The 23,774-nt window shown below is 39.8% G+C and overlaps 1 protein-coding gene across 1 annotated transcript in view; it reads left to right on the plus strand.

The window, feature by feature from the left end:
* Positions 1-1,517: 1,517 nt before the first annotated feature.
* LOC307158603 (insulin receptor substrate 1) overlaps positions 1,518-23,774 on the plus strand; it is a 23,833-nt gene continuing 1,576 nt past the window's right edge. The window contains exons 1-2 of the mRNA XM_079871324.1: positions 1,518-1,958; positions 4,072-7,251. Coding sequence (XP_079727450.1) covers positions 1,607-1,958; positions 4,072-7,251 — 3,532 coding nt within the window. The 5' untranslated portion in view covers positions 1,518-1,606. The remainder of the gene's footprint in view (positions 1,959-4,071; positions 7,252-23,774) is intronic.

The raw sequence follows: 23,774 nt of genomic DNA on the forward strand, positions 1-23,774 counted from the left end.
CAAAAGTGACCGCTGTCAGATTCTCCGTTCAGAAGCCGTTCTGCCTTACGTACGTTTACAATTTACAAGCCCATATATGGGAAGCCGGAAACTGAGCGCGCCATACGTGAACTTGGAGCATTTTCGTGGATTTGGAGGTTTATCGCATCTGTCAACAACGGCCGAGCGTCCTAAAAGTAATTGAGGACAGAGGAAAAATAAAGAGACCAAAAAGCGTCAGGACCAACAAAGCAGCAATATGAGAATGAACACTAGTAAAGATTCTCTTCCCAGAAGTTAGGTGAACGCTTGAGTGGCTTGATAAGCGCATGCCGAATTGCTTTGTGATTAAAGATGGGGTGGTAGTAGATTTTAGGTGAAAGTTACCATGTTCTTTAACAGCACTATGTAAAATGAAAATGTAACTATGTAGTAGGCCTATTAAAATAATGTAGCAATGTAGGTTTTCTTCTGTGGATTTTTCGCACTATTCAAAGGCTATCTCATGTTGTGTTTCCTGCACTTGAAGAAATGATTTGATATGAATTAATTTTGTTTTCTTACACGTAAACGTGCTAGTTAAAAAAAATCTCATCATTTTATTACAGTTTAAGTCCCAATACACAACTGAAACAAGCTGTGTTGGAGGCGCTTCGTAGCCTACTTATGGGGAACCGAAACACTGAACTATAGGCCTATATTCCTAGCCTATCTTACTAAATTGGTCGTTTTTGGCTGAAATATTAACTGTTTCATGTTCCTGTTGTAAATAGAACATGTAGGCTAGTTAAGCAAACTACAGAAAGAAATTTTGCATCCGCGTTAATATCTTGTCTTGATACGGGTGAAAACTGTCAAATGAGTTTCGTCTTATTGCACTGACACAAAAACATTGCAAAAGGCAACCAACAGGTGTCGCAAACGCCTCACCCTGAATGATGCACTAGCGCAAGAGACTTGCCAATGACAGTGGAGAGGGGGATTCCGCATTTAATAATTAAAAAATGCAATAGCCTACTACGTGAAAATTAGAATCATGTGTATATTTTCCTTTTAAAAATTATTCTAAAAAATAATTTCGACATGCATTCCATCTAAATTTCCATATCCAGACTGGCAGTTAAAAGAAACCCTTAATGTGGAATATAAAATCTGGCACAAGAAATGTGTTCATTAAACCTCGAGGATGTTTGTATCTTTTAACGAATCCATATGCAGACTGAACATTGAAATCAGTGCAGTCTCAGTTCCGTTCTGTGTGTGTAGCCTATACATGAACTGGCATTAACGGGTTTACCAGTCTCGTGCAGGCAGAGGGTGGCATCCGAGGTAGAGCTGTACAGTAAACAATTTGGGTACGCTTGCAATGATACACAGCAGAACCGCATGCTAGTGCAGACGTCGCATGCCGCATGTGCACGCCTGTCAGTGGAGCCTGGGTGCACACAACCATACAAGCTGGACCAGGAGGAAAACAATCTCAAGCGCTTATTTGGGCTCTCCTCGAGGGCTCATGATTGCATGATGAGAGAGAAGAGGACTGCCGCTATCATGAACGAATGTAAAACATAACACAGATTTTAGGCAGGCATTGGTGGATAAAAAAAACCAAGCAACTCGCCCAGCAATGGAGAACCAGGCGGCGATGGAGCAGCAGAGCTACGAGGACGTGCGGAAAAGCGGTTATCTCCGCAAGCAGAAATCTATGCACCGGCGCTTTTTCGTTCTCCGGGCTGCATCGGAGCAGGGCCCGGCCAGACTAGAATATTATGAAAACGAAAAGAAATTCCGAAGCAAATCACCAGTCCCAAAGAAAGCAGTGAACCTAGACTCTTGCTTCAACATCAACAAACGGGCAGATTCAAAGAACAAGCACATGATAGTGCTGTATACCCGCGGGGAGAGCTTTGCCATAGCCGCGGACACCGAAGAGGTCCAAAACGAATGGTACCAGGCCATGCTGGATCTACAGTGTAAATGTGAGTCAGAAATTATGATGTACCCTTGAGTCGAATTCGTGAATGACCTGTCTTTCGCATATATGCTGCAGCATCATAGACCTTGGTGGTTGTAGTTTCTTAACCTGCCCATCAACTTGCGTGTTGGTGATGGGAGCCCCCTTGGCTTCAGAGGATCTATTTTAGCGAAGCCGTTTGGATTCAAATGCACGTTCTACCCCACCCGTCTGTTTAATGTAGCCACCACACCTGGAAATGTGGACGCAAGCGGTATTAAAATGCCATGGCCATGATTACGGTGCATGCTTTGTAGAACCATACAATGCATCCATGAATAGACAAATTCATAATTTAATTTTATTTGAATTGTTTAGAGAAAATCGAGATGTACTATTCGAATGCTCTCATCACTAGACATAACTACTATAGCGCGTAGTGCGAGAGTGGCGCATTGTGCAAGCGCTGCTGCAGCACTCAGGAGTCAGTACTGTTTTTGTTTTCTACACATTTGTGCATGTTGTACGTGTAACCTACATTTCTGTCATAGCGATTCTGCCGGGGAGGGGAGCCGCGGCAGCCGTGCGTGTTTATTGGAATACGGGTCTCCTCTTGCCCAATCCCTCGTGTTTTGGTAGAACATGACCCCCGCCACTGAATGAACCGATCACCGAGTTGAACAGCAGGCCATCAGTGTGATGATATGGAGACATTATTTGCCGAGCAAGCGATTCTATAAGCCTTCCCCGGTTTAATTTGCATCCGTATAATGGATTTACTTGGCTGTAGGCTAGTGTTTGTATCTAGCAACTGCACGGAGATCATCTCTTTTTCTATTTTTTTTACAAGAACGCTACGAAATGTGCAACATTGGTCAGATAAATGCAACTGATAAATGGCATGCAAACAAACAGCCACATCAGTTTTATATTATACACTAATATATATTATATTATGCAACCGTTTATTGTACACTAACCTAACCAGTCAAAAATTGCTCTGACCTGGGCTGGTTGGTTTGATCGGCTTGGCACAGTGCTACTTTCTCGTTCTTAATCTTAACTAAAAGCTGTCACGAAAATGTAACAACATTTTGACCCTATGACCCTCTCAAAACGTGAAGAGGTAAGGACCATTTTTCATCCACTCCACAGCTTAAATCTTATAAAATAATTTAGAGGGAAAAATAAAAAATGTTTACCTCTACTGACACACGCTTATGAACACACACACACACACACACACACACACACACACACACACACACACACACACACACACACACACACACACACACACGTCTGGTGCACTATCTTTGTGAGGACTCTCCATAGACGTAATGGTTTTTATACTGTACAAACTGTATATTCTATCCCCTTACACTGCCCCTATCCCTAAACCTACCCATCACAGGAGACATTCTGCATTTTTACATTTTCAAAAAAACTAATTCTGTATGATATATAAGCTTTTGTACCCATGGGGACCTCAATTTAGGTCCCCACGGTGACACGAGTCCCCATGAGTCTGTGTGCATTCAGGTTTAAGTCCCCACCGGTGTAGAAAAACATGTCCACACACACACACACACACACACACACACACACACACACACACACACACACACACACACACACACACACACACACACACATTTGCATGTGGTAAAGTAGTAGTAATTAAACTAAATCATTTGTGAATTACATAATAAAATAGCATGTTTTCATGCCATTCTTTTAAAAAGATAACATTGGGTAAGAGTAGCAACATAATCTTAACATTTTGTTCTAAACATATTGAAAATATACTGAAATTAGTATTTTTCACGACTTTAATTGTAAATATTTTTTTACTCCAAACTTTAATGATGTGACCAACAAGTGACTTTTTTATTTACATTAGTGTGGTTTAATAACACAAAACTTCCTTTGACTAATAGTGTGCTGTGGACAGTTTTGGACATACATTGTGGACATACATTTTTTTTGTGACAATTCTGATTGGAAATGATCTGATATTTAAATGATGTCTCTATTGACACAATCAGCACAGTACTACATACTTTACAATTTATTTAAATATATGCAGTTTTATTAAATTTTTATATTGTGTTTCTATCTTTATTTTGTATCTGTAGGTAAGACTCCTGATGAGTGTGGCAGTGGAGGAGACTGTGAACTGCCTTCCCCTGGCCCTGCCTTTAAGGAGGTCTGGCAAGTTAAAGTCTGGCCAAAAGGTTTGGGCCAGGCCAGGAATCTAGTTGGAATCTACAGACTTTGCTTAACGGACAAAACAGTCAACTTTGTCAAACTCAACTCTGATGTTGCAGCTGTGGTCCTCCAGCTGATGAATGTCCGACGCTGTGGCCACTCAGAGAACTTCTTTTTCATTGAAGTGGGTCGTTCTGCCATGACAGGCCCTGGAGAATTCTGGATGCAAGTAGAGGATTCAGTGGTGGCTCAGAACATGCATGAGACCCTTCTTGAGGCCATGAAGGCTCTGAGTGAAGAGTTTCGTCAAAGAAGCAAATCCCAAACTGTTGGTGTGAGCTGTGGAGGAGGAACTGCCTCTAACCCTATCAGTGTACCTTCTAGACGACACCACCCAAATCTACCACCTTCCCAGGTTGGTTTTTCCAGACGTGCTAGAACGGAAACCCCTGGAGTCTCGAACACCAACACGTCTCCAACTCCACGGCATGGATTTTCTAGGTCACGGACAGCCAGCATTGGGGCTCGTACAGAGGATGGAGGGGGTAGAGCAACGGCACTCAGCACAAGTCCAAGTCTCAATGGTTCATCCTGCTCAACTACCCCAACCCTGAGGCCTAAACCCACACGAGCACCCACTCCAGCGAAGATCACCCTCAGCCTAGCACGATACACCCCAAATCCTGCACCTTCCCCAGCCCCCAGCCTCTCATCCAGCTCTGGTCATGGATCAGAATGTGGGTTAGGTGGAGCTGCCTTTGGAACAGTGCCCATCTGCACTTATGCTCGAATTCCTCAGAGAGTGTCCATGTCAGGATCACCCAGTGATTATGGTTCCTCAGATGAGTATGGCTCCAGCCCCGGAGAGCACTCCCTGCTTGCCGCAGGGCTCCCTGGTGCCCTTGTTGAAGGTAGAGCCAGTTATATCCTGATGGGTCACAGAGAAGGGTCTCACAAACGTGTTCATGGACGCAGGGTTCTTCGTCGTTCATCTAGTCGCGAGTGTGAGGCTGACCGCAGGCTGCTCAGCAAGCGTGCTTCCTTACCCCCCACCTCTACCCAGGAGCGTTTGGTCCCACACCGCAGGGAGGAGGAAGAAGAGGATGAAGAAGACTATGCAGTGATGTCACGCAGTGCAAGTAGAGAGTCTTTCACTTCACGCCGAGGCTCAGGGGGTTCAGCTTCAACATCATTGGTGCAGGAAAACTCAGCAGATAAAGGGGTCAGTACTAAAGAGGGACCTGAAGACTCCTCAATTGAGAGTGGCTACATGTCCATGTTGCCAGGTGTTACAGCTCCTCCTGCTTCATTGTCACTATCAGTTTCTGGTTCAGATGTTGTGCCAAAGGGTGGAGATGAATACATGGCCATGACTCCCAATAGTAGTGTCTCACCCCCTCAGCAAATCCGCCTACCCATTAATGAGGGCTACATGATGATGTCTCCTAACAGTAGCTGTTCACCAGACTTGCATGGCCTGAGTGGATGCATTTGGGGCAGCAGGGGCAGCATGGAGAGTCGGGCAGGCAGCGACTACATGAACATGTCACCTATTAGTGCCAGGTCAGCTTGCAGTACTCCTCCATCACACCCAGAGCAGCAACCACAGCAGCCAAAGATGGTCTATTCTTATTTTTCGCTGCCACGTTCATATAAACACACTGCCCTCTCAACCCGTTTTGAAGATGATCTGGATAGGGTTTGTATGGGTAGAGGTGAAGCTGGAGGAAAGGTTGGTTACCATTGTGGAGGGGACACACCTGTGGGCTCAGGTGGTGGTGGACAACTCTCTCTGTCCTCATCCTCTTTCTCCTCTAGTTCAGCTAGCAGTGAAAGCCTTGAAGACAGGTCATTGTCTCTGTCTGTTGGTGGAGTGGGAAGAGCAGCCAGACTGACCACAGGACACAGGGTAGGGGGAGCTCACCCCAAAGTTTCAGCCCAACACCATCACCAGCAGAAATGTGGGCCAGGTTTTCAGAAACAGGGTCATTTACAGCCAAGAAAGGACAAGTTGTCCAACTTTTTTGTGGATATGTCCAAAGCCAATACGTTGCCGAGAGTCAGGGAGACTTTGCTCCCAACTGCATCCTTGAGCCCTGGAGAGTATGTGAGCATTATTTATCAGGGTGAGCGAAGAGGACATAACAAGAGGAGGACTACAGCTGAGCCAGGGAACTCCATGGCACAAGGACAACAAAGAGCCTTTCACCGACCACAGCCATGTCAAGGTGGTTCTGCCAACCTTCCCCGGAGCTTCTCAGCACCCCTCTCCACCTCTATCTCTTTATCCTCTGAATATGTGAACATGGACTTAGGTAATTCACCTTCTCTCACTCCTCTCTCTTCTTTTAAACCTGCTCCAAAGGTCAGAGAGGAGATCAGCAGAGCTCCTCATGTAAAACAAGAAGTGGAAATGGGACTCAGGAAGAGCAGCATGGCAGGCTTGACATCTACAGATGTCACTGCTGCTCCGTTTACAGACTATACTGAGATGAAATTTGGATTGGATGGAGATAAAACATCCATGTCCCCTAAACCTGGCCAAACACCTCTACCATCCTCCATGGAGCAGGAACATAAAATGAATTATCCTTCACCCAAAGCTTTTTCAAATGTGGATCAGGGTGCCCGTCTAGTGAGGGTGGAATCATCAGCAAGAAGGCGGCATCGCTCTGAGACATTCATAGCACCTCCAACTCTCAACCTCTCCCCCTCTGCTTCCCCTTCTCCTTTTCCTGAAACACCACATTGTGGTCCACCACGACAGCAAGGATTAGAGAACAACCTGTGGTCTAATAATCAGCCACCCTCTCCACAGTGTGCCAGCCCTGGAGTGGCAACTCTTCCTGCTGCTCAGGCATCTTCCTTAAACCTGGAGCAAGGCCTGAACTACATTGATTTAGACTTAGTCACTAAGGAGAATCAAACCAGTGTGGATGGACCTTCTGGCCCTCACTCATTTTTCTCTCCTGTAGTTGGAGGGTTGACTGGGGGATTGGGTGGAGCAGGAGGAAACACCACCTCCAGCATCAACACATATGCCAGCATTGATTTCATCAAATCGGATGAATTGAGAGTTCATCAGAGCAGCAGGAAGGACAGCAAAGGTAAAAGCACTGTACACTACTAAACTTTATTTGCTCCATTACTGAAGCCCAATTCATGTTCGCCTTTCCATACTGTTACCATTTAGTTTTTCAAAGTATTAATCTCTGGTTTTCTCAAAACTGCCAATGGTGTTCTCACAGAACATTATTAGTGGCATCACCTCTCACATAAATCTCCTTATCAGAATAATAATGCTTATAAAGTAACAATATTCCATATCAACATAAGATTTAAACATTCATTCAAGACTCATGTAATTATTTTTTATTTGTTATTCAGTGGATTTGTGTTAGAAATGAACAAATATTTCCTGCTGTGCTCACAGTGATGGGAATGGGCTTTTCAGGGGTAATTTTGGGGCCTCACTCCTCTCTTTTGATATAGAACAATAGTAAATATTGTTAAGAGGGCAAGTTCTGCTCTCTGCCTGTTTCCATTTGTGAAGTGGAGGTGGAGTATAAGAAGAATCTGACAGCTTTTGCTTTGTATTAACCACAGATCATTTAGGTTGTTAGTTTTGAGTGTGTGTATGTTACAGTTTATGAATGCATGATAAGGGCAGTGTGAGTGAGTACAGACATATGTGTGTGTGTGTGTGTGTGTGTGCCTGTGATGTGTGTGGATTGAGAATATAGCATATTTGTGGCTTATCTAAGTGTTTATAAGGGATACCTCTGAGCAGCCCTGTATCCGCATATATATTTAACTCACTGTGATTGTAGATAATTATGGCTATTTAACTTCAGTCTAGCTGAAAATGTTCCTGAATGTGGTTCTGCTTCTACTCATCTCTCTCCTCTTTTCTCTTTCTCCTTTTCTTCTTCTAAGTCTTTCATCTTGACCTTCTATCTCTCTTGGTAACATATATACTCTCTGCAAGAATGTGCTCTAACTTCTAACCTTTATTAAATGTTTTACATTTTTACATTTGGCAGATGCTTTTATCCAAAGCAACTTACATTGCATTTCAAGGTACACATTTTTACATTCTTATCAGTTCTTGCTTTCCCTGGGAATCGAACACATGACCTTGGCGTTGCAAGCGCCAATGCTCTACTGAGCTACAGGAAATCTTTTAGCTGTAAATTGGGGCTAAGGACATGATTTTCATATGTAATTCACTTCACGCTCTGTGACATGCCATTGATCACAGAACTGGTGCATAGTTGTCTTAAAACGACTAGTCAGACGAGTGGCTTCTTTTGATTTTATGATAGGCTTCAGGTCAGTGTTATCCAGTGGTTCTCAACTCTGCACTTTCTCGATCCCTGTCTGCATAAATTTGAATGTTCACCCAAAATGTCTTAATTAAGCTGCTGTATGCAAAGTTTTGCTGTTAAATCATCATTGCTGATTGTGCAGAAAGACAACTGTATTGATTTTCTCAAAACGTTTAAACACAATGGGCCCTATCCAGGGCAGGACTTAGGGGCCTGGGGGCCCCTGGGCTTGAGTTTATGTTTGGGCCCTACTTATGCTACATCATGGATTAGCACAAATTACACAAGAATTAACATATGCTTTGAGGTTCCTAGAACAATTAATATGCAACATGCTTATAGTCAAAGTTTAGTGGTAGGCTAAAATTAAATAGTAATTATAATACAATATAATGCAGGATGTGCTCTCTCAGTTGAGAGAAGATCAAAATAATAAATAATAAAGCCAAGTGATGAACAGTATTTTTTAAATTCATTGTCATATCGGTGTCCTTTTATGTCCAATTCTTTAATTTAGTCAACAAATTTAATCAGAATACAAATACACGATGTATGGCTATTGTTACCAAGGCAAGGCAAGGCAAGTTGATTTATATAGCACATTTCATACACAATGGCAATTCAAAGTGCTTTACATAGAAGAAATTAAAATAATAAAAAGAAATAAGAATAATTAAAACAGTTTAGAAAAATAAAATAAAATACAGTACATTACAAACAGTCGGACGAACAGTGGCACAGTGCTCATTCAGTAAATGCATAGCTAAACAGAAGTGTTTTGAGTCTGGATTTGAAAGTGACTACAGTAGGAGCACGTCTGATCTCCTCTGGAAGCTGGTTCCAGCTGCGGCTGGCATAATAGCTAAAAGCAGACTCGCCATGTGAACCCTTAGTATTTCTAGCTGATATGATCCTAATGATCTGAGTGATCTGTTGGGTTTATATTCAGTGAGCATATCTGCAATATATTGAGGTCCTAGGCCATTGAATGATTTATATACCAGTAATAATACTTTAAAATCAATCCTAAATCTAACTGGGAGCCAGTGTAAAGACCTGAGGACTGGTGTGATATGTTCTTACAATAATCCACCCTGCTGGTGATGAAAGCATGCACAAGTTTTGTCTGGAAACAAAGCATCTAATTCTTGCAATATTTTTCAGATGATAGTTTGCTGATTTAGTTATTGCTTTGACATGACTATTGAAACTAAGGTCTGACTCTAGTGTCACACCAAGATTCCTGACTTGATTTTTAGTTGTTTGACCCCTAGAGTGAAGGTATGTGTTCACCTTGAGAACTTCATCTTTGTTTCCAAACGCAATGACTTCAGTTTTGTCTTTGTTTAACTGAAGAAAGTTTTGACACATCCAACTGTTGACTTCATCAATGCATTGGCACAGGGAGTCAATGGGGCTGTAATCGTTAGGCGATAGGGCTAAGTAGAGCTGTGTGTTGTCTGCATAGCTGTGGTAAGCAATTTGGTTCTTTCTCATTATTTGGCTCATTGGGAGCATATACAGGTTGAACAGGAGTGGCGCAAGAATTGAGCCTTGAGGGACTCCGCATGTCATGGATGTCCACTCAGACTTATGGTCTCCTATACTCACATAATAACCTCTCCCATCTAAGTATGACCTGAACCATTTTAGGACTATCCCAGAAAGCCCCACCCAGTTTTCCAGCCTGTCAAGAAGTATGTTATGATCGACAGTGTCAAATGCAACACTGAGGTCAAATAGTACCAGCACTGATAATTTGCCTGTATTATTTAAGCAAATATTGTTTATCTTTAGAGCGCTGTCTCTGTGCTGTGGTGCGGTCGGAAACCAGATTGAAAATTGTCAAAGTATCCATTCGAGCATAAGAATTTGTTCAGCTGATTGAAGACAACTTTTTCAATGATCTTGCCTATGAATGGAAGATTTGAGATGGCCTATATTTGCTTAATATGGTCTTATCCAGATTGCTCTTTTTCAGGAGGGGCTTGACAACTGCTGTTTTCAGGGAGTTTGGAAAACTCCCAGAGAGAAGTGAGGCATTTACCACTTCTAGAAGATCTGCTTCTAAACTGTAGGGCTGAAACGATTCATCGAGTTACTGGATTAACTCGATTACAAAAATTCCTCGAGGCAAAAACTCTGCCTCGAAGCCTCGTTAAATTCCTATGACGCGCACTATACGCAGGGATCTGATTGTTTCACACGGACCGTTGTTCAATGTTCAGGAAGCACACCATAGCGCGTGATACATTTTGAATTTAGTTGGCGCTATGGCAGGAGTAAACGCGTCTTTGCATTACCTTAACATTGAAATCACTCGGGCCAGACGCTCTATTCGCGTTTGGTGTGAACGCACCATAACGGTGCGTGTCCACTACAGCGGCAAAACTCCGCTCAGTGCCGCTGGCAACGCTGTAACGTCTCCGCTTTGGGGTGTGTCTGTTGCGAGTGTGTTTAATCTAAGTTTTTTTTTAAGACACGGACAGTATCATCAGCGATGCACGCGATTACATTTAGCAATAGACAAGCTTTGTTTCCAAATGCACCAAGCAAAGATCCTTTCAATTTTATAAACTTTTATAAACCCAGCCAATATAATCAAAATGAACACATCCAAAATAAAATCCTTAACATTTATATAACAACTGGAAAGCGTCTAATTTGTAAACAAAATTATTTACGCATTAAATCCAGCATAAACTCCAGCACAATTTGCATATTTTTAAACTCTCAAAACAGACGTCACATCCCGAACCTCACAGCAATTGGATTTAGTGCGTAAATCATTTTGTTTACAAATTAGACGCTTTGCAGCTATATATATGTTAAAGATTTTATTTTGGATGTGTTCATTGTGATTATACTGGCTGGGTTTATAAAAGTTTATAAAAGTACATTTTGATGTTTGTTTTGAGATTACAGCTGAAAAAGTCTGATTCTTATTTATAATTGTTTTATTTACAATTATTTTTTTTATAAATTGTATACATTGTGTACCTGTTTGGCTTGATATTTTATATTCATTTATTTTTGTTCTCAGGTGGGTAATTTGCAGAAGGTGCAATCCTTTTTTTGTAATGTATTAAGACGACAAAACTAAGGCCAAATGGCCTTTACTATTTAAGTTTGTATTCATAGTTTTACATGTTATACATGTTTTACAGTAAGTTGACTTAACTGTATTGTTATATAATTGTTGGCACTGGCACTTATAAACACTAAATGGGTAAAAATTGCAATAAATAGGCTTATTTTTGAAGCCAAATGTTGGAGTTGGAATAAATACCTCTGTTTTTTTTTTTGAGAAATAAAAGCCAAATGCTTGATCATTTTACAGCCACATCATTTTCGTTATGCATTATTTGTTTTGGTTGTTTAAAAATACAAAAAAAATATATCCGATTAATCGATTAATAAGTGCTAGATTAATCGATTACAAAAAGAATCGATAGCTGCAGCCCTACTAAACTGTTTAACACACTTTTGAAAAAAGATGTGGGAAGTGTGTCAAGAGCGCAGGTTGATGTTTTAAGGTGCTGTATGGTTTCTTCCAAAATTTTGCCATCAATTTCTTTGAAATTAGACATAGTAACTACTTTCTCAGGTGGTCTGATCTGTCTGACCCCAGCGCAACTCAAGGATGTGCTGATCACCTTTCTGATATTATTGATTTTCTCAGAGAAGAAAGAAGCAAACTCACTGCACTTGTTGTCTGAGAGCATTTCACTGGGAATCTGGCTTCCAAATCTGGCTTCCTTTTACCAAATAAAAGGAAGTTGGTATCAATAAAATCCATTTTTGGATTTACACATAGGCTGTTTAGACATGGCATATATGGATTTACACAGCAAATTATAATTGCATGTTTCATGTTTCAACAGATTCATGTTTTAAATGTAACATTTTAATGTATAAATATTAAATGATTGAAATAAATGAAATGTCTACTTTTTAACTATGAAACTAACACCGCCAGTAGGTGGCGGCAAGTCTCCAAAAAGAGCCCCTATTATATATATATATATCATACACCTGGCAATATGCAAATGTTTTTTGCTAGTTTCAGCCCGGCGCATTTTATAATTTTCACATCCCGTGCCACGTTGTTTAAATAGCAAATGCATTTGCGCCCATTGGTGCACCGCCATGTAAATAGCAAATCCGCCATAGCGCGACCGCAACTGGCTTTTAAAGGGAATGGGAGATGAGACTCTGATTGGTTTATTGCACGTTACACCCAAAACACACCCATTACTCATTAAGAGAAAAGGGACAACCCTTTTAGACCATGCTCTGGGACCATGCACTTTTGGAATCCAAAAGTGGATTCGGACACGCCCTAAGTGCACTTGCTCTGTGCGCTTTAGACCATGTGCTTAGATCGTTAAAATAATGCCCTATGTTTTCAACATTGCTCTGATTATTTAAGGAGCCCAGCATGGCAACATTGACTCAACCAATGGTTTTGAGGGCAAGATTACGTATTTTTCCAAACAATAATAGATGGAGGAAGTGTTTCCTAAACAGACATTTTATTATTTGCAATTCCATTTGGTGCTGCAAGTGGAACAGAAATTGCACACTGCGATTTAATTTAAGTTTTCTGTAGAAAAAGTGAGTGGTGCTTGCCCATGCAGAAGTTGCTATCGCAATGCTATACTAGGGCATGCTAAAGTGTTCTGAGTGTGTTTTGCAGTGCATGCACCACTAATTATTTTAACCAAGTGTCCAATCTTCCATAACTCGTATATCTCAGATTTGCTGAACAAAGATTTAGAGTCATTCAAAACTTTAAAAAAAGAAAGAATGTCAAGGTAGTATCCTTGACTGTACAATTTAGTTCAGCATCCTGAAAACCATCTTATGCAAACTACTTACCATCAGAGTGGAAAGTGAGTGGAGGTGATTCAAAAACAAGGGTAGGATATTGGACAAGACTAATAAAAGACAAAGAAATGTTTTTAGTGGGTGAAAGAAAGATGACACCAGAGAACAAAAGAATAGACTGACAGGGAAAATATGGCCTCAGAAAGACAGTAAGGTTAAGACTAGATTGAGAGAGAAAGATTAACAGACAGACAAGAAGTCAGAGCATCAATGCAGGTATTGTGTGACTCAAAGTGACGCTCTGAAGGCTTTACCTCATACAAACCCAGTCACCACAGTGGTGCTAGGAAGAGGGGAATCTGCTCCAACCCAAAGCTGTCTAGACAAAGCAGGTTGTTGTAGGTCAGAGGAGCTGTAATCTAGCTGACCCATCAGCAGCCCTGAGGAGAAGACATTCCTTTACAGTGGACTAAGGAAGGGCATTTACTCACACTAGCATTATTGCATGTCAATGTGTGTCTTTTGTGTAGCCTATGTGCAGTGATTCATTACATTGCCCAAGTGGAATTATCATTCACGAGTTCAGGCTTTATTTAGGCTACATTTATTCCGGCTTCCTCTTGTGCTGATTGGTTACCTGAACGTGCTCCTCCCGAACTTTGTTACATAAAATTTCATTTAGTAAAAAAAACGGAGAAAAATTTGTCCAGTTTGTCCCTAGTGTATCTTTTCCCAGTAACATACCTCTCAGGGCTAAAGTTTAGAAATGGTTTTGTCTGCATGCATATTTGTTGTTAAAGCACAAATCTTTGCTCTCATTTCGTAAGCTGCTTCCATGTGCTGATTTTGCGTCTTGTGGTTTCTATTTTTTTGGTTGTTTTGTTTCCTTATATGAACTGCATTAGAGGGTTTTTTGTAGTCTACATCTGATCCTGCAACCTAATTGGAGCTGATGAAGCAGAATCCACTGAATAAAGGAACAGTATAATTTTATTCAAAGGCCTATTCTGCATCTCAATACAAATAGTGTAGTTATTACAAACTTGTCTTGTAATAATTTTTTTATTACGGTGGGGGTGGGGGGGGGGATACTTTTTTATTTTTAAAAAAGAATTTAAAAAGATTCAAATAAATAAATAAAATGAGTAAATAAATAAATAGTGCATCTAACAATACAGTAATATGAGTTGGGGAAAAAACATAGGCTAATAATGTAGCTGCTTGAAAGAAAATATTTTCCAAATATATTTTAGATTTGTTAAAAAAAAACTATATACTCACATGATGAGGGTCATATTCGGGGGTCCATGGCATCTGAAAGACTGAAAAGCAGATTGTCTAGGCCAGTGTTTCCCAACCCTGCTCCTGGAGGCACACCAACAGTACACATTTTGGATGTCTCCCTTATCTGACCCATATATTTTTGGTCTTGGAGTCTACTAACGAGCTGATGAGTTGATTCAGGTGTGATTGATTAGGAAGAGTTGGAAAATGTGTAGTGTTGGTGTGCCTCCAGGAAGAGGGTTGGGAAACACTGGTCTAGGCTGCTTATTCCATACAGTGAATTAATGGGATTGTCAAGCTTTAAAGGCACAATATGTAAGATTTTTTCATTAAAATATCCAAAAACCAGCACAGTGTTCAATTTTGTTCACTTGTGTAATACTTACATTGTCCCAAATGTTTCCAACAATGTTTGTTTAAATCCAGAGAAATGTGCAGTTTTAACCATTGTAATGCCCCTCCTCATTGCGTCGCCTGTCAATGGTGGCATGTTCACGTTATCCTCGGTTTCCACTTTTACTGCTCATGAAAAAATGCATAAGTCGTAGTTGTACCGTCTAGCACGTTACTCTTTTGTTGTTTCACACAGTCATCATGGACCACAATTATTTGTTATCGTTTGCAGCAGGTTCTGTCGCCAAAAATAACTTCAAGAAACGTAAACATACTGGTAAATCAAATGACCCAAGAAGAGTTTGGGACAAGAGGAGAAATAAAACGAGGATCAAACACTGTTTAATAAGTCTGGTGAACAGGTCTATAGCAGTGTAATTAAATAACTATGTGTTATATATAAATAGTAAGCATTTTTGCAAATGCTGTGGGTACGTTCAAATGTACTTTTAGTATGATTGTTTTGAACACTTAAAACTGTGCTGCTTTACCACCACTTCATTCAACACATTAAGTGACATGTAGTAGTAATTTAGCATTAAACTTTACGTTACTTGCGGCTAATTCATTAGAATGATATAAAATCTTTATTTCATTACCTCATCCATGAGCATGATTTGTAAGCCCCGTCAGACTGTTTTCCATCGGCAGTGGAGGTGAAGATGACAAATCCCATCATTCCTCCCTCCTTCACATCAAGCTACGCCTTTGTTATTGTTTTGAATATGCAACCTCTAGCTGTGAAAATTAAATACTGTGCCTTTAAGAAGTTATTTACTGAAAATCTCATATTTCATTCTAGCCATCTCTGCTACCATTATAGTGAAAATGTCTTTATTTTCCTGAAGCACAGCAACATTCACTAACTAACAGTCTGTGACTCACTCTGAGGCTCTGGCCTTTGAACTTAATGCAGTTGTTTTTGAGTGTACTGTTAATATACTGTACATGCTTGACCATTTGAAGGATATAGTTTTAAGTTTTATGCCTGGTTTATTCCAATTCAAGCCTATAACTTTTTAACGCTTGCTTTTGTAGTGTAAGTAAGAAGATCTGATGCTTATTTTGGACTTTTGATTTGTCCTATACGTCAAAGGAAGACACTCATCCGTTTCGTTTCCTTAGTGACACTAATGAGAGTGTTGTTCGTTTTCTCCCCCCTGCTTGTCTTTCTTTCTCTCTGTCTCTGCTTGTCAGCCAAAGCTCAGCTCCCATCCTCTCCAAGCCTTTAATAGTATCACACACATACATACACACTCGTTAGGGTCGAGGTCTGCAAAGGTGTAAAATCTAGAGTGACAGTCACAGGCCCTCAACCAACCACTTGCTTCTGCCAAACACTTTACCTTATTGAACATCTCAGCCAGCTAATCAAGGTCTTCCCTGCTGAAACATCCAGCATGAATTCCAAGTTGGTCCAGGCTGGTTTATGCTGGTTAGAGCTGGTATAGTGCTGTTCTAGCTGGTGGACCATGCAATTCTCAAGCAAAACTTAGCTGGAATAGCTGGAATTGCTGGTCCACCAGCACACCCGCTTCCCATACTGGTAACCAGCAAACCAGCAACCAGCATCCCATGCTGGTCTCTGCATGCAAAAAACATACCTTATGCCGGTGACCAGCAATGCGGGAGTTCTCAGCAGGGCTCAGGCTTATTTTAAAATTACTGACAGGTTTGTTAAAGCCAAGTTGTAAATGTGTAAATATTCTAGTAATGTCCTGTTACTGTTCTAGTACATAAAAAACAATGTCCATAATTAAGTTATCCAGGAGGATTTTAAGAACTTGTGCTTGTGCCTACCGTGATAGACAATAATCCAATGAATTCACCCTTTGAAATCCTAAGATTTTCATTTTCAGTCTAGACACTCAACCAATAAGACAATAAGAAATGGACAGAGGAAATAATTCTATTTATGTTAGGCAAACACAATACATATAAATAAATATATAATGTATGCATATGGGTGTATGTGTGTGGGTAGGTGCTTGTCTGCAGGGAGATTATGGTTAACTAAAGTGGGTGTACGGAGAGCAGCACCAATTGATCTGTCTGCTGTTAACAAACCATCCACACACATACTGTCACACACAAACACTCACTCATGTGTATCCACTCAGAGCAGGAGTGGGTATAGGCATAGTTAGACATAGTTTAGAGGATGAGAAAGAGAGAATTGTATTGCATGTGTTTACACTACTAATATTGTATGAGAGAGAGAGAGAGAGAGAGAGAGAGAGAGAGAGAGAGAGAGAGAGAGAGAGAGATAGATAGAGAGAGAGCGAGAGAGAGAGAGAGAGAGAGAGAGAGAGAGAGAGAGAGAGAGAGAGAGAGAGAGAGAGAGAGAGAGAGAGAGATTCATTTCATTGATCTTGAGAGTCTGTGGCAATTCATACACTAAGGTGAAGGTGGCAGCCGGCCAGTTCATACACATATTTTGGGGCTCGTCCAAGAACCATGAGATGGGCCCCGCTCACAACTAGTGATGTCACAAATCAGCATTTCTATTGGGAGATAAAATATCATTGCTGATGGAGACAGTGATGTTGGTTTGAGAAATATGTTTTTTTGTCTTTTCTGTACATCACTGAAATATTTACTGTAATTGACATCTTGACAATGATTATGCATAAAAGAGTTTATTTAAACACACTGGGGTCAGTAAGATTTGTTTCACTGTTTTTGAAGTCTCGTATGCTCACCAAGAGGGCATTTATTTGATCAAAAATAACTGTTTTCTTTTTGAATATATTTTAAAATGTATTTTATTCCTGTGATGGCAAAGCTGAATTTTCAGCAGTCATTCATTATTCCAGTCTTCAGTGTCACATTATCCTTCAGAAACCACTCTGATATGCTGACAATTATTATCATTGTTAAAAACAGTTGTGCTGTTTAATATTTTTTATTTATTTGAAATTTATTTGAAATTTTACATTTATGTGAAACAAATGTGTCTACTATCAGCTTTGATCAATTCAATGCATACTTTCTGAATAAAGTTTTAAGTATTTAGTATTTATTTAAAAAAAACAAAAAACAAAATCTTACTGACTCCAAACTTCTAAATGGTGAGTATCTTAAATGCATCTTAAATGCAGCTGCTCTAAACACCAATCTAGCTGTAATATAGTTGGCTTAATGCACATATACTCAAGCACACTCAACGACCTGTTTGTTCTCTCTCTCTCTCTCTCTCTCTCACTCTCTCTCTCTCTCTCTCTCTCTCTCTCTATTGGCCTTTTAAACTTAAGTCACACTCTGCTTGGCAAGTCCTCTCTCACAGATCCATACAACATTCTCTATCACATTTTTTCCTTACACACCTCCCAAAGTACATAAACAGATCCAAATACATGGACACAGCTCTCTGCTTGTCTCTTTGAGTGTGTCTCTGTCATGTCTGTTCTCTCTCTTTGGCAATGACTCATGACTATGTTGGTCTGTTAGAGAGGAGAGGGAGCCACCGGGATGGAGAGAAAATATGGGGATGTTGTGATCCAGATCAGAGTAAGCCTTTTAGTTTATAGTCAACTGAATGTGTTTCTCTATTACTCAAGATGTTTCACTCCTCTTCCAAGTTCAAGTTGTTTTATGAGGCATGGGGAGTCACACTGTGTGCATATTTGTATGTACAGAATTTATCTATTCACTCTTTAGCATATCAGTGGTGGAACATTCCCATAGGTTCAATTTGTGCACTGTAAAAAAAAAAAAATTACGTTACGAAAGTTTACAAAAATACCGTAGCAAAATTTTAGGTTTTACAGGACTTAAATGTATGTTAAAAACCATCAAAAGGATTTAAATTTACGGTAACAAAAAAACATCAGCTGTGGTTGCCAGTATTTTACTGTAAAAAATACAGTAGCAACATTAGAGGTTTTACGGGACTTAAATGGCAAAAAAACATATATTTCATTAACTGATATAGGGCCCTATCTTGCACCCAGCGCAATTGACTTTGTACACCCACCCCCATGTATCATTCCTATTTTGCACCCGCGCAAAGCGGACTTTTCCCTCCACAGACACACGTCGGTTAACTAAGAAATACACTTGCGCTCCCCGGGGCGGTTCAGCGCAAAGAGGAGGCGTGTTCCGGCGCAAACGTTCCCTCGTGCTATTTTGCAGGTTTAGAAAACAATTCCGCCACTGACCGAAAAAAAACAGTTTAGGGCCCTATCTTGCACCCAGCGCAATTGACTTTGTACACCGATGCATGTATCATTCCTATTTTGCACCCACGCAAAGCGCGCTTTTCCCTCCACAGAAGCACGTCGCTAAAGGGAATGAACTTGCGCTCCCCGGGGCGGTTCAGCGCAAAGAGGAGGCGTGTTCTGGCGCAAACGTTCCCTCTTGCTATTTTGCAGGTTTAGAAAACAATTCCGCCACTGACCGAAAAAAACTAGTTTAAAGTCAGTGGCGCATTGCGCATGTTATTCATATGCTATTTTAAGGGCGCATGCTTGGCCATAATCAATGTAGCGTGTGCACAACGCGCATACACTTTGATTCTCTCATCTACACAGACACAGCAGGTTTCATTTTTGCTAATCATAGCCTACATTATTACGATAGATAGATAGATAGATAGATAGATAGATAGATAGATAGACAGTTTATTATAAAGCATACATCTAGCTTACACATTTACCCAAATTATCATACGCCTGTTTAACCGAAGTTAATTTGGGTGTGTTTCTCCATCCCCAACGTCCCTGACGAGAACGTCGGCCTCCTCGGCTGTGAACCGCTCCTCGCGTGCGCCTGGCAAATCCGCTGTTATAATAGGAATCGCTATAGAACAAGCGCGCCTGCTCTTAAAGGGAATGTGAGATGACGCTCTGATTGGTTTATTTCACGTTACGCCCAAACCACACCTATGAATAATGAAGCTACTTCAGACCAACCCATTTTAGATTTGCGTCGGGCGCAAGAGTAATTTATCCCGCCGGTATAATAGCAACAGTGCCCAAGACCCGCCCACAAAGTTACTTGCGTTTTGCGCTTGATACTTGCGTTTCAGATAAAATAGGGCCCATGATGTTAAAACTAGTGGTCGACCGATATATCGCCGAGGCCGATATATCGGCCGATATTTGGAATTTTTTAGATATCGGCATCGGCCGATAAATCTTTCCGTTTGGCCGATATATTTCAAAACAGTTTGTGACTGTGCATTAGCGCTTTTTTCCACTGACGCGAACAGAGCGAGCGTGAATGAACTGAATACACTCGCTCTGCTCCGCCCAGCACCGTAAAACAAGCCACGTAGAAGTGAAACAGACATCTGACAGACACAGTAAATGACCATTCGCGTTCGCTTTCTAACCTGACGCTACATTGTGTTACACACAAAAACACTCCGGCGTGCAGCAGAGTCTATTCAAAGTACCGTGATATGTCAGATCCGCAGCCCAGCGGTAGCTCCAGTGGGGGTCACAGATGTGTGATATAAACGAATTCAAACAAAACTGAAAACATTTTACCTCACAAACAGTCAAAAATCCTGTAACTGGCTGTTCCTCAGATACGCGCGTTGTTCTCGGGTTACATTTAAACTAGACGCTGTTTTCCAACGGACTGACTCGCGTGCACGGAAAAGCTGGGTCGCGTGCATTACAGATCAGTTGGTCGCGTGAGGTGGATGAGAGGAGAACACTATGTAATAATATTACGTTTGAAAATAAATCCTTGAAAATGTTATTCACTATCTACTGTATTTATTTATCCATGATTATATATATCCGTAATATCGTGTGTAGTATACATTTTCATATGTTCATGTATGTCATGCAAATACATGTGATGGCTTGCAACGTTTTAAAGAAACAAACAAGCAAAACTAAACACATAAATCATTATTATTTAAATATACTTGAAGTAAAACAACCTTAAAAAAAGGTTGAACTATTTAAACTATTTTAAAGTAAATAGTGTAAATAAACTATGTGAGATTTATATTTAACTATGTTGTACATAAAATGTATGTAATCTCACATACTATTTTGTCATTAATTTATGAATATTGTTTCGATTGGTTCATTAATGATAAATGTTATTTGTAACCTGCAGTAAGCAGCAGTAATTATTTATGTGACTGAAAAAATGACTGTAAATATTAAAGCAGACAAGAAGTTGCACTAAAACACTAAAACTAAAACTTATTGAAGTGTTACCTTACCTTTTTGTTTACTTTTTAATTTCTTAGTAAATATTTTTTATTGCAAAAAGAATTTTGCATAAATAGTATGTACAATAAATGTTCATTTAGTTTCACCAATATTCTTTGTCTCTCATTTACTGTATTCACATGTATTGTATCGGCCTCATATCGGCCAATCGGCCAGATTGCTTTCTCAATATCGGCATCGGCATCGGCCATTAAAAATCCCATATCGGTCGACCACTAGTTAAAACACTATCCCACTAAAGTCCTAATCTGCTTTATACAGGTGATAACCACAATAATAATACAGGTGGTAAAACAGAAAACCACATGATGATGGAAGCTCACCACAATTAGCTTTCTACAAGCTGAGGTATATAAAACAGGTGCACAGTCTCATACACATAAATACAAAACACTGTCATGGTGACACACATGACTTTAAAATAATGCAATAAACATTCATTAAAAAACATTAGATGTAACAAAGCCATAATGTACATAACTGATAACAAAAACTAAGAAGAAACATAATTATTGAAATGAAATAACATCAAATGTGGAGCTTCATGCAGGGAATTCTGGGAATTTCATTTTAGAGGAACAACAAGAACGGATAAAGAAGAGACAAGCAAGAAACACAAGAACTACAAGTGACTTCCAGCCACAGCCTTAGATGAAATCAACTGAAGATAAAATAAAACATTAAATCTCTCAAGATCTCAGAAGAGGAGGATTAAACGACCCCACAAACAGCATTACCAGCTTCACTTCTTACAAACCAGTTTGACTCCATTTTTGTCATATGTCTACAAAAGCTCTTATCGAGAATTAACAGAGGTTTAGATGTTGATGTTTTATTGAAAATATTTACATATTAAATTAAATTAAAAGTGTTTGCTTTAGTTGGGTTTTTCACCCTTGACTTTTTAACATTAAAATTTAAATATTACTACCATATTTTTTGCAGTAAAGTACTTCAACCACAGCTGCCATACATTTTTTACCATTCATTTATGTTCAATGCCGTAAAACTTAAAATATTGCTTTTACAGTGCTGTTTACATTTAACAGTATTTTACTGTAAAATTACATGAAATGCCCCAGGAGATCTATTATAATTTTTCATCGTATATAGTAAAGGATTAGGGAACATACCATAAACCAATTAACATGTTTGTTTGTTTTTTTCTGTGGCATTTTTACCTTTAAAATTAGAAACATTTTTTACAGTGTGTGTCCCCATGACCGACTACTGCTGTAATTTACAGGATACTGAACTTGCATTGAACTCAGATTATTTGCTATATTTGACACTGTTAAATGTTTGTCTGCAATCACAATATTAGCCAACCTTCATGTCCCCATTCCATCACCATTACTTTTAAATGATTGATCAAATGTTATGGGAGTGAATTATTGCCTTGACAGTGAATCATTCAGTCAGTTTTGGTGTTCAGTTAAATGCATTTAAAATGAACAAAAAATTCATAATGTTTTCATTCGAATTTTGACAGTGAGCACAGACTATATTCAGAAACTTTTATGATTGCATTCATTTGATTCTTAATCTTCCTATTAGACTTGTAGTGTATCCTAGGCAAGAAAGAGAATAATTACAAACTTTTTTTTCACTAAATTACTTGCACCAAAAGTAACTTATAAAGGAAATACATGCCTATATTTCCTGAACTACCTAAAATATAATTATTATTAATTATTAATTATTAATAACGAGAGGTGGCATCAGGGTGGTAGAGAGATATTAGAATCTAAAGACCTTTACCGGATTTAAATAATGTCATGCTTAGTCTTAGGGGTAAGTAAGTAATGATTAATAATATTTTGTATGATGCAAGACAGTAACCACACATTTAGGATTGTGGTAATAGTTTAAGAATTAGCCCCTGAAAAAGCCGCATTTTTACCACTAGTCCAAATTTTAGTGGGGTACATGTGTCACTTAATGGAGGTTGCAGACCTGGTACTTTGTAAAATGTGAGATAAAATATGAAATCTTCTTGAAACTTCAACGTTAACCTCTTCCAATGGAATTATAGTTACAAGTTAAAAAAATTCCTGAATCCTCAAGGACAGTCTCTCTAGCACAGTTTCCTGAGAATTTCTGTTCAGTGTGTATTCATGCACATTTAGACAGGGTGGAATCATTGACTTGTGTGTGAGTTTACACTGACTTTCACAGGGAGAAATGTTTGCAGTGCAAGCACTGTGTAGCTATTGCATTTGCAGTGTGTCGATGGTGTGTGAGGTGCCTCTCACTTGGCCGTTTACATACTGCACTACATCTTTGTCTGTGACCCTGTCTGGCCTATTTGTGCATAGACAGACGTGTGTGTGTGTGTGTGTGTGTGTGTGTGTGTGTGTGTGTGCGCATGTGGGCACCGGTAATATGTGTAAATGCACACATTGCAATGCTGGCAGTAAAAAGGACAGAAATAGAGTACTTTGATGCTCTTTAAACATGTGCAGTGGAGAAAAAAAAAATTGGAAATCCCATGGGACCTGTTCAATGATGCTTTTATACTGAGAATGGAGAAGAATATAAACGGAAAGAACAGCGACTCTTGAGTAAACAAAATAAAACAATCTAAGTGATGATCAT

This window comes from Squalius cephalus (genome assembly GCF_949319135.1).
Source record: "Squalius cephalus genome assembly, chromosome: 5".
In the NCBI taxonomy this organism is placed as follows: Eukaryota; Metazoa; Chordata; class Actinopteri; order Cypriniformes; family Leuciscidae; genus Squalius; species Squalius cephalus.